Source organism: Arvicanthis niloticus, chromosome 7 (genome assembly GCF_011762505.2).
Source record: "Arvicanthis niloticus isolate mArvNil1 chromosome 7, mArvNil1.pat.X, whole genome shotgun sequence".
Lineage (NCBI taxonomy): Eukaryota > Metazoa > Chordata > Mammalia > Rodentia > Muridae > Arvicanthis > Arvicanthis niloticus.
Window position 1 is genome coordinate 47,636,597 of NC_047664.1, and position 12,910 is coordinate 47,649,506.

Genomic DNA, 12,910 nt, shown 5'->3' on the forward strand with positions numbered 1-12,910 from the left:
AAACATCCTATCAACTCTAAAATGCTATCTTTGGCAACCCCGTAGCGCAAGCAACAATAACTTATATTTATTGATTAATCAGTTATTATGCCTTAGGGATTATGCTAAATACCTAGGAGATATGAACTCATCTAATCAAAGCAAGCTGTGGTGTAATTAATGTGAGTCTCTGCTCACATCTATCTAGTTCAGAGAGGTAAGTTAAACTTAACAGCACATTAAGAGCTGGGCCTGGGTTTGAACTGATACCTTCCGAGAAGAGGAGCAGACTGAAGCTGAGACTTTAAAGATACCTGGGCAACAAGATGTTTATCAAAGCTCAGAAGTAGAGGTAGGCCATTCATTGCTAGGCATTTGGGTGAACAGAAAGAGAGGGAGGGAGGGAAGAGGGAGAGAGAGAGAGAGAGAGAGAGAGAGAGAGAGAGAGAGAGAGAGAGAATAATTTTACCCTCCAGGGATAGCAAAAGTGTTAAGTGTGCAGGTGACAGAAGGTGTTGGCCAAGAATATCCTGAAGCTGTTTTTTCTGTACCTGCAGAGGCTAAAGTGCTGTCTTCTCTTGGAGAGAGAGGTTCCGGTCAGTTTGCTCTGGAGTCTGGAAGTAAACAGTTGGAGTGCCTGTTGACAACCCAAAATCCTTATTAGTCCAGTCACCTCCGTGGAACTTTAAAGCAGGAGCAGGGGGTGGGAAAGGAAGCAGATAAAAGGCAAGTGAAAGAAAGGAGGAGGGGCAGGCTCTGACCTAGCCAGCCTTGTGCTCTCTTCCTGCCTAGCCTGAGCCAGTCTACAGGAGCCCAATGGCTAACTATGAGTTTAGCCAGGTGTCCGGGGACAGACCTGGCTGCCGCTTTTCTAGGAAAGCCAAGGTCTGCCTCGGAGTGGGTCTCCTGGTCCTGATCGCCTTGGTAGTAGTGATCGTGGTCATAGTTCTGTGGCCACGCTCACCCCTGGTGTGGAATGGGAAGCCTACCACGAAGCACTTTCCTGACATCTTCCTGGGACGCTGTCTCATCTATACACAAATCCTCCGGCCGGAGATGAGGTGAGTTTGCCAATGAAGTTCACTCCAGGCACAGTGAGCAGCGGGACACCGGGAAAGCCGGCTGTGACTCAGCTGGAGCTCTCTCACGGCGGGGGACCTTCCAGATTGTCGCAAACAAAGAATCTTGTGTTGTAGATCAGCTGGAAGCCGAGGGGCAGTGCTGAGCGGAAGGTCCCCTGTTCAAGTTAGGAGAACACCGCCTGCACTGCCACCTCCGGGTTGGCAGTATCTGCGATGGGGGCGCTGATCCTTGCTGAGCTCTGCAAAGATGCTCGCTTCCCACAGAGGGTCCTGAACTGTGGGGCAATCTTTGGCTACAGCCCCGCTTCAGGGACAAAGATGACTCTCAGGCACAGGAACTTCACTTCACACTGTCATTTTGTTTGTGGTTTCCATCAGACACCGCCCTTGACCAGAAAGTTATGGTCACAGGCGACACTTGACTAGGTGGCTTGTTGAGAGCATGCTGTAGGGGTGGCGGGGTGGGGGTGGGGGAGGGGGGTGTCAGGAGGATTTTTGTGAATTCAAGGTTAGCAAGAGCTGCACAGCTACATTGTAAATTCCAGGACAAGCTTGGGTTGCAAAGAGAGACCAGGCTCAAAATAAGTTAATTAATTTTAATTAATTACAACACAAAGTAAAGAAAAACAAACAGCCCAAACAGCATCTTGGTAGGTTTTTGCACCTGATCATTAATAAAAACAAAGCAAGACAGACTATAAAAACTAAAATATTACTCATCAGGTAAGCTAAATCCACTTGGAGAACCCGTGTAGACCCTTGGGAACAACATCTTCTTCAGTCACTAGACAGAGTCAGCCCATAGAACCTCTTCCACCCACTGCATGCCCCAGAGTGAATGACTTGTGTTGCTACACTCTGGCATCATTTTTATGTAAAACTGATTTCTGAAGTCAAGTAGACAGCCCAGCAGGCTGGGAAGGCATGTGTAGAAGCCCAACTTCACATTCTGTCTTCAGATGTGTCTTCATCACGCTTCCTGGGTGCTCCACCTGCTCAGTGGTCTGGGCCCTGGTCTTACTTGAAAACATTCATGTATAAACACTCTCAGGGTCCTGATATTTTGTTTACAGATGTTGAAGTGATATTGGTTGTTCAGTCCTTTTGATAGTGATTAAATTCGCTGTGCTTAGCAAACCAGATGCATGGAATTAGCATGATGTGTGCTTAGCACTAACCTTGTGGTGTGTAGATGTTAAGCACTTCTTCAACCTATCCACTCATGTGCATGTGTATGCATTCAGCAACATCAAATAATAATCAATCTAAAAATAAAGGATTAACTAATGAAAGTATACATATTTACTGTGTGTGTGCACATGTGTGCGTGAATGTGTGTGTGCATCTCTCTCTGTCTCTCTGTCTCTGTCTGTCTCTATCTCTCTGTCTCTCTGTCTCTCTGTCTCTCTGTCTCTCTCTCTCTCTCTCTCTCTCTCTGTGTGTGTGTGTGTGTGTGTGTGTGTGTGTGTGTGTGTGTGTGTGTGCCTGGTCCACAGTATACATGCAGAAATCATGGAATCAGTTCTCTGTATGTAGCTTCTGGGAATTAAATTCAGGTAATTAGAGGTTTGAAAACAAGCATCCCTACCTGCTGGTCCACTTCATTGGCCTAACACATTAATATTGTGATGAGTATCTTTCCAGACATTGCACATCACACCCATACCCCCCACACACACACACACATTTTACATGAATAGATTAGTGATAGATACATATCATGTGTCAGGTGCCTATGTCAGGAGCTGAGATGCAACATCTCAGTGATAGAGCTCTGGCCTAGCTTACAGAGTGCCCTGGGTTCATTCCCAGCATCGCAGCAGAGGGATGAATGGAACAGAATAGACTAGGACAGAAGACAATGGTGCACAGACAGTTGCTACTGATATCTTCATTTTATAGATAAGAAAACTGAGTCAAAAGTTTGAGTAAAGCATCCATACATGGTTGTAGAGATTGAACTCCTAGCCACTAAACTTATTGCCTATGTGAAGATTTGCCATGACATTTATAGGCCATGTATAGTCACCTTTGAATAGGAAAGAAATAATAATTATGAGAGTAATGAGCCAACAAGTTTAACCTGAGCACACCGCACCGGATCCTCCCATGGTTTGGGAATGTGAACCCTGAAGCCAGATCATCTGAGCTTGAATCTTGGATCTGTTGCAGTTTACAGTATGACCTTGGATTAGGTCTTCAGTGTATCTGTGCTGTGACATGTTCCCACCCTGTAAAACGGGAAGGTTAATGGCAGCACCCAGCTCGGAGAGAAATGAAGGACTAAGACAAATAATCTTGTCATGGTAAATGCTCAAAATGTTACCGCTGTGTAAGTGTAGTGTTGCAGATACCTTTCCACAGTAACAAACGTAAAAGAAGTACAATCATTCATGCATTAGAACATTGTCCCTTAATTCAGTCCTCCAGTGCAGAAAGTTACATTGTTTCGACTCTTGTTAACTTAACACTTGGTGGTGGTGGTGGAGGAAGTTCCTCTCACATTGCTACACCCAAATCTACCCTATTTTTTTTATAGGGTAGATGTAACCATTTCCAGTCATGAAAAATTTAATTTCCAATTTGAAGTTACATATCTCTATTACATTTGGGGGATGGGAGGATTGCCACATGGCATATGTGGAAGTTGGTTCTTTCCTCCACTATGTAGGTTCTGACTCAAATTCAGGTCTTTAGGCTTAGCAGCAATCACCTTTATTTAATAAGCCATCTTGCTGGCTCATTTTCTAGTTTTTCAATCCCATTTATTTATTCATTAAATATTTTTGAGCCCCTTCTGTGTTCCAGGCGGTGATCTGGCTACTAGTGGCACAGGATTGATAGAGTTCTGATTTTTGTACAGTTTTCCTTTGCAGTAAACATCTTCAACTTATACCTTCATGTGTGCACTGGAGTGTTCTGTATAACAGACTCCCACTGATGGAATTTCTGGGTAAAATAGGAGATTGTGCGTGTCTTAGTTAGGGTTTCTATTGCTGTGAAGAAATACCACGAGCACAGCATATCTTGGAAAAGAAAATATTTAATTAGGGGTGGCTTACAGTTCAGAAGTTTTAGTTCATTATCATTATGATGATATACAGTCAGACATAGTGCTGGAGAAGTTGCTCAGAGTTCTACATCTAGACTGGCAGACAGCAGGAAGAGAGACAAGACACTTGGCCTGGCTTGAGCGACTAAAACCACAGAGCCCACTCACACACTTCCTCCAATAAGGCCACACCTACTCCAACAAGACCACACCTCCTCACAGTGCCACACTCTATGGATCTTTGGGAGCCATTTTCACTCAGACCACCATAGTGCATATTTTGTTTGAATGACTTTCGAATTCCACCTGTTTCTAAATGCTTTGTGAAATAGTTTTTACTATTTCACACTCCCACGTTGGTCTACAGTGCCCACTTCTCCATGATCTTACCATTATTGAATGTCTTAAATATTTTTAAATTTTGAGAAAGATAGAAAAATAACATAACCATTTCCTGTTTGCCAGGAAGTCTTTTGTCTGGCTTTTATCCATTTAAACTTTGTTCAGATCTTCATTCTTTCTGTTAAGTTACTTATATATGTGTTTTGGGGTTGTTTATAATTCTAGATAGTATTTATACACAGAGACACAAAGTCCCTCACAGCTACATCACTAAGACCTCTGCCCCAAGGACACATTTTACTGACAACACCCTGAATTTCATTATTATCCCAGGGCTACTTCTAATTTTGATAACCTTAGTAAGAAGCACTGAGAACGTTAGTTTTATTTTCAAACCTAGCGAATTAGAAATGTTTACTTTCTATTCTGCATTATGAATCAAAAATTCTTTCCTCTCTGTGTCTGCACTTTCTCTTGCACAGCTAAAAAGCAAAGAAATGATTCTCAGCTTTTGCACTAAGGATCTGAGCCAATCCTTTGGGTGCCTAAGGGGTGTTATGCATCTTCGCTTTTACGGTTGTCAAGAGTTATAACATCTTATATCACTTTTGCAAGGGGCTGCCTTTCTTCTAGCCTCCAATGGACACACACTTCCTGTGTGTCCAACAAGTCACCATGAACAGTCCCTCATTGAGATCTTTCTACTTCTCTTTGACATCCAGTGTCTGTACTGCTGTCACCAGTTCTCCACACAAATTGAAATCATGGGGAGGAGGTGTGTTGGAATTGGTCTGTGCAGTCATGGAGGCTGGCAATCCAACAAACAAACAAATAAACAAACAAACAAAACCCTGCAGTATAAGCCAACAGGTTGGAAGCTGTAGAATTTCCTGCACTGCAGCTTTACTCTGAAGGAAGTCTGGCAGGATTTCCTTTCCTCCTGGAACCACAGACTTTTCCTTAAGGCTTGATGAGACGCTGCTCACTCACAATTATGGAGGATGATGGCCTTCCTACAAGGCCTAGGATTTAATGTTATCTTCATACCCTAGAACATCTTCACAGCAGGCAGGTAGATGTGTTTGAGCATACATCTGTGTGCTCTTGCCCCATGGAGATGACATTACCAATGTCATCTGTTTCAAAAAAATTTTTTTTTTAAATGCAGAATCTTATTGCTGGGTACCATTTTCTAAGTCTCTATAACAAATTCCCACTCCCCAGTTCAGCGATTGACATTGAATCATCTAAATTTTATAATTCTGCAAGTGGACAGGGGTTGTCGAGAGGCCAACTTGACTTGATGCCATCAGGGTCTACCAGCACCCAGGCCATCATTCAAAATGCCATGCTTTCATGAATGACATCTTGGCTCTGCAGAGAAGTTGTGCCTCTCTTTCTCTTTGTATTGGCTCTGCACGGTCCTCTCCACAAGGTCCTTCCCTGTTAGACCAGGGTTTCTTCATGGTTTCCACATCCTAATAGTACAGTCAGCTGATCCTCCTAAAGCTTTAGGCTCATGATGGGCTTCACCTCTCCAGGTCACCAAACCAAGGTCAACTCAGACTCAACAACTGGAGAAATAAACTCTACTTCTCAATGGGTGGGAGGCATAACACATTTTGTGGGTACCCTCAGCTCTTCGCATTTTGCATGGGAGCATCCTTGACTCTGTTCCTAGCCTGTTATGATTGTTCTGTTAGCTCTGTTGCTGCCCTTAACAACCTCCTACAACTAGATTTATAATGAGAAAGAATAGCATGTGACTCATGTTGAGTTTGGTATATATTATACCATGTTATACCATATATCATGTTGAGTACGGTATATTGAGAACTCAGATTAATGCTTAAACTATAATAAACTCCAAATATTTAGTTGAATCACATAAATAGCATGTGAGCTATTATATATATTACAAATAATATAAACAAAGCCATAATAAATATGCCTCCCCAGTATCACCACATTTAAATCTATCAATCTGTGTTTAGGTTATTTAGACTTTGTTGTGTGTAATAGGGGGATAGTTTCTTTATAAGCTGTATGATTTTTGTGGGGGAAGGGGCAAAGATACAATTGTTGTAACCAAGGCAACTTATGAAACAAAGCAATCAATTTGAGGCTTGTCTTTTGTCTTAGTTGGGGCTGTGAAGAGACAACACAACCACAGCAGCTCTTGCAAAGGAAAAGGTTTGATTAGTGCTGACTTACAGTTTCAGAGGTTTAGTCATGGTGGGAAGCATACAGGCATGGTGCTATAGTAGCAGCTGACCCACAGGCAGAAGGGAGAGGGGCCTGGCATGGAATTTGGAAACCTCAATGCCCACTCCTGAAGACACACATTTTCTAACAAGGCCACACCTTCAACAAGGCTACATCCCCGAATCCTTTCCAAAGAGTTCATGAACTGGAGCCTAAGGGCCCCTTTGCATTGAAGCCACCACAGGGCTCACAGGTTTAGAGGGTTAGAGTCTGTGACCATCACGGTGAGGAGCACGGCAGCAGGAAGGCAGGGACAGCGCTGGAGCAGCAGCTGAGAGCTTACATCTTGAGGCACAACCATTAGGTAGAGTGAAAGAGACATATTGGTAGTTGACTAAGGTTTTTTAAAGCTCCTCCAACAAGACCACCCATCCTAATCCTTCCCAAACAGTTCTACCACGTATTCAAACATAGAATTCTATGGAAGCCATTCTTATTCAAACCACCATAAACTTGCTAAATAAGAGCTAGTCAGTGAGCCTCGGCCTAGCTAATCTCCCTCCCTAGCCCCAAGTTGCATGCCGCCATTCTTGGATTTTTAACAGGAGTTCTGGAAATAGAACTCGGGTCCTTATTCCTGCAAGGCCAGTACTTTCCCAGTGGACCCATCTCTTCGGATCTTATTTTTAAAAATTTTTAAATTTGTTCTTACCTTCATAAAACTCATCTTCTAGCCTATCTTTTGCTTTCTGTGCTGGGTGTCAGGGTTAATTTCCACTGTTAGCTTGATGGTGTTAAGGTTTATTTATAGCATAAGTGAGATGCACTTTTAGCTTTCTTTTGTAGAGTTTGTAGAGAGTTTTAACTAAGAAGAAAGATTCATCTAAACAGGAGGTGGGGGCACCATCCTGTGAGCTGGGATCCTGGGCTGGATAAACATTGGGGAAGGAGGAGGGAAAAGCCATGTATTGGCATTTTCCATTCTCTCTCTCTCTCTCTCTCTCTCTCTCTCTCTCTCTCTCTCTCTCCTTGGAAAGGATCACAGATTAAGGTACTTCTGCCTTCGTGCCTTCTCTGTCATGGTGGACTATGAATCAAAAAGAATCCTTCATTTCTTTTTTTCTTCCTCCCTTCCTTCTTCTCTCCCTCTCCTTCCCTCCCTCCCTTCCTTCCTTAAGTTGGTTTATATGAACTGATGGCTAATATTGACTGTCAACTTGACAGGGTCTGGAATCACCTAGGAGACAAATCTCTGGGCATGTCTATGAGGGAGTTTTCAGATTGGGTTCATCAAAGTAGGAAGATCCAACATAAATGCGCATAGCATCACTCCAAGAACTTTGGTTTTGGACTGAATAAAAAGGAGAAATCCAGATGAGTATCCACATTAATGTCACTATGCTTCCTGACTGGGGAGACAATCTAGCCAACATCTCTCTCACCTGCTTCTGCCACCTTGGTAGACTGTGACTCAAACTGTGAGCTACAAGAAGGCTTTTCCTTTAAATGTGGCTTTTGTTAAGTGTTTTCAAAGGGCAATAAACACATCAGTTATTTGTTCTCAGTGACAAGAAAAGTAACTAATATGTAGGGGTTGAACCTGGGGTCTTGACTGAGCCACACTCCCTGCCTAATGGGAATATGGACATCAACCTTTTCTTTAAAGATGAAACTCAATTCTCTAAGTTAAACCAGGACCATTAAATGTAGTATACTCCTGAGCTATCCTCCTTGGTTCATCTATCTTGAAGGCTACACTTATGAGCAATCTTCTAACTAAGACAGCCCTAGACATGCTGAGAGACACGTCCAAGATTCACCACAGTGTATACAGGCTTTCAGCACTTAAAGTATCTCTTGGCTTTGTGGGAAAGTGTGACACTCAGGACTCAGGATATGTGCAGTCGTAGTAGAGGGTCTGAGGATGAGGTGGAGACCAAGCCATGAAGGAAGATAGGTCTCTAGAGAAAGGTCTGGTTGGTATGACTTAAGTTCCATAACTCTCCCATCTTGGTGAAGATCAGCTTTCTCTACGGATGATGGGGATGTCAGCCACTGATGTGAGTTACAGATGCTGGAGGTCCAGACAAGAGTACAGAGATATAAACAAGTATGCATATGAAAGATCTCTTCATCCCAGCCACAGGAGTTGCTGAGAGCCAGAGAGGTGGGATTCTAATTCACCTCACCACCCCTAGTTACCTCATATATTGCTCACTATATTCTGGTCTCTTTGTTTAAAAAAAAAAAAAAAAAAAAAAAGCTTCTTGAATGGAATACATTTATGTCAATATCAAGATGGCTGGACCCAAATGTAAATGATGAAAGAGTCAGAGAATATTCTCTGTTTCCCTGCTTCACTTCTTTCTCATGTTGGCTGGTTTTCTGATTCCTGTTTTCATGTTACATGTTTTTGAAATTATCCTTTGCTTCTTCCTCTTCAAACTTTCTGGGTTTTCTAGGAGGTCACGTCTGTGCATTTTACTTCCCTATGATTCCCACTTTGATAGTCTCAGCATTTTACTTAACTCTTGATGAAAGCAGAAAATTAGTACAGAGAGTAAAGACTTCCCGATCTTGGATGGAACTGACAAACCAGTGAACCAAAATAAACCAGTTCCCTTTACATGAGATCATGTCAGGAATTTTATTATAGTAACAGAAAACAGATTAATCAGGAAAAGGTCTAGAACAATTACCAGATTCAATAACCTGGCTCATCAGAATTTGAAAACGTTTTTCCAAGTATAAGTTTCCATAAGCTAAGAGTATGATCTTAGTAGCACATAGATCTACACACATTAGAGATTTATTTATTCATCTGAGTCAGGCTTGAAAGTGACCAGATAAAATGTAACTAGAACAGACTTGAAGCCAGAAAGACCTGGCTTTAAATAATCATTTATGAGGATGTCAGTAAAATGATGAATTCACTTAAAAGAATATTTGAGGCACTTGTATCTGCTGGTACTCAAAATGAATATTAGACTTAAATACATTGACATGAACAAGTTACTGTTTAGAGGGCAGTATGAAGCAGAAATGTTGAGATTAACTTGTTATTGCACAGAAACTATTTGTATCTTTAGCAGATAAAAATGACACACTATCCTCTAACTTAAAAGGTTGGAGCTATAACCTTAGATGGAAAGGAATGAAAACCATATTCTAATGAGTAAAATTTCTTTAGTAAATCTTCCCAACAGTACCTGCCTTAGTCCATGCTATTAGTATAAGGAAGTACAGGATGTTGGAAAATAGATGAAGGAAAAATGAGTTTAGCTCACAATTTTAGAAGTTCAAGAATCTTCTGGCTCTATCATAGCATGGCAGATGGTGACAGGATGATGAGACCCATGTGGAGAGCACTTACTTAGTCATGGGAACTAGCTCCCACCTTCAGAACAGGGTTCTGACACTGATGACACCTTCTATTAGGTCCCACCTTTAAAGGTCCTATAACCTCAACACAGCCACATGGTGGGCCAAGCTCCAAGCATGGAAAACATTGGGGTTCAGATAAAGACCATATCCAAGCTCTGGTAACATCTCAGTATGACACTACAAAGAATGTTGTCTATCTTGTGGCTTTAATTTGGCCTCTCTTCAATGTTGTATGTATTTTGTAACATATTTATTCAGGAATACTATGTAATCCTATGTACCCATAGGGAGCTGATCCAGGGATCTCAGAAAGCTACCAAAATCTTTGTGGTTAATTCTATAAAATCCTGAGCTATTTGCATATAATCTTTACCTTGTCGTTCATATTTTATATCTTCTCTGGATTTCTTAAAATAGTTAATACAACATGCATACTACATAAATTGTTATTATGTCACGCAGTCCAGAGAATGATAGCAACAGAGAAAGTGTGTTTATGTATAGTACAAAGATAACTTATTCTGAATATTTTCAATATGCAGTACTTTGGACTCACACATGCACAGATCCACACATACACAGAAGATCAGCTGTATTCTTGAACTCTTGCAGATTCTTCTTTCTTTACAATGAGCAAAACACACAGAATTCTTCTAATTTCAAGAACTTACCATTCTTTCAGGTAGAGGTAGACATGAAACAAAACAAGAACATATGCTATATAGCAAGTGGTGGGAAGAGCTGGAAAGAATGTGGAAGAGGGTTTAAATTTTCAATTATGGGAGTAATACAAGAACAACTTCCCTGGAAGGGGACATTTTAGTAATGTTCACCTGTGTTTAATCTTCCAAGACTTTCCTAAAACTAACTTGATTAGTTCTAATGTAGGGTCATATTTTACACTGTATAGATGTATATTATGTTTTCTAAAATTTATTACCATTTTCTCTCTATTTACATCTGTTAGTATGTGGAACAGAATGGCTATTTAGCTTAGGATTTTCTATCCTCTGAGTTTGGATGGTTTCAGTCTTATTTTTATGCTTTGATTTGAATTGTTATTATTGAAGATATGTGTATGATGTGTGTGAGTGCACACGTGCATGGATACACACATGTCATGGTGCACATGTGAGGTCAGTTTTCTCCTCCCACCTTCATGTGGGTTCTATGGAACAAATTCAGGTTGCCAGGCTTCTACAGGCAGTGCTTGAGACTGCTTCCTCTCACTGTCTTCTGTGCCACTGTTTAACATGGTCTCCCAGAAGCAGTATTTCCTGTAAATTGACAGCCAGGTTAGAGTTGGTTAGACATAGGGATGGAGCAGGGATACGTCACAGGGGGAGCTTTTCTTCCAGCATTACGTCAAAAAAGCACATTGCCCCACAGTTTGAAGGCTATTAGAGTTGAGCATTGTGTGTCATTGTGTTCTCAAGTTCCACAGTGACATTTCACCCCATTAATTTAGCAGCATTTGACGATCCTGGACAAGATTGATCAATCCCACGGAGATTAGCAAATCGTTATTTTTAACTGAAAGGGTTCTTTGGCATGTATTGACTTGAATTCTTCTAAGCAGGGGGCATTCTTTACTGGTTGTTCTGAAACAGAGTTCATAAAAGAAAGGCTAATAAGTTGTTGATCCTTTATCAGTCGGGCGGCAAATGTATTTGTCAGAGCTCTTCACAGAAACAGGTCTAGTAAACAATTAGGATGGGTAGATAAGGGAGGCATTTGCTAGCAGAGTTGGCTCACATGAGTGTGATGACTGGGGAGTCTCACAACAGGCCCTTGTATGCTGGTGACCAAAGAGCCAGAATAGCCAATGATATGACACTCAATCAAGAACCAAAATCCAGAGGCTCAGGCTGGATGCTCATATAAAACCTGGACTCCCAGGGCCATGCAGCTGGGACCTCTGATACAGGAGACAGGAAAGCAGCACACTGTCAGGGCAAGAACCAATCCTCAGTCCCAAACTTACTGAGTAACTGTCTTGCCTTTGAGATGGGATAGTCTACTAATCTGAGGAAGTCTAACTGCTGTTGGTAGAGACAAAACTTAGAGAGTGTGTCAGTGCTACTCACTGCAAGTTGGAATGATGTTTCTGGACTTTAGTGGATAGTTCTTGAAAACTGTATTTTTAACACTTTATTTTTTGAAATTATATGTGTGTACGTTTGTGCATGTGAGTCCAATACCCTTGGAGGCCAGAAAAGAGTGTTGGAGCTCCCTAGAGCTGATGTGGCAGGCAGTTGTGAGCTGCTGGATAGGGTGCTAGGAATTAAACTCAAGTCCTCCAGAAAAGCCATCTATGCTCTTAACTGCTAAGTCATCTTTCTGGCCACCAGAAGACGCAGTCGTTTAAAGGAAAGATGGATATGTTATGACTTAAAACCTCAATCCAGAGTAAAAGTGCAAGGCCATAGTATCCTTAATTTTATAGTTGTACCTAATTTATCTTATACTGAAAACTTTGATGATGATGATAACATAATTATATGTTTGCTTTGCCTCTGGATGTATGATATGTAAGTATTATATATTTGTTTATGCTTATATCATTGTTATTGTTAGCACACTATCTTCTAAGTGACATAAGCTTTTTTCAAGGTTCTCTTTTACCTTCAGGAATCACGCCACTGGTGATGCATATTGAGAATACCATGTGCTAGCATGTCTCTGCGTAATTAAAGAGAAGATCGTGCCGGCTGTCTCACTGAGAATGGATAGTAGTAAGACAAACATTCAACTAAGAAAGCCATACAGAGACTCTTCAGCTAACTTGTCTTTAGTCTCCTCCAGTGTCATTACTAGTCATCTTAAACCAGTCTTGTCAGAGTCATCAATCTGCTGTTCATTTCCT

At 41.5% G+C, this 12,910-nt stretch overlaps 1 protein-coding gene across 1 annotated transcript in view; it reads left to right on the top strand.

Moving 5' to 3' along the window:
• Positions 1-669: 669 nt before the first annotated feature.
• Positions 670-12,910, top strand: part of Cd38 (CD38 molecule) — a 43,579-nt gene continuing 31,338 nt past the window's right edge. The window contains exon 1 of the mRNA XM_034508256.2: positions 670-1,040. Within this exon, the coding sequence (XP_034364147.1) occupies positions 796-1,040 (245 nt within the window). The 5' untranslated portion in view covers positions 670-795. The remainder of the gene's footprint in view (positions 1,041-12,910) is intronic.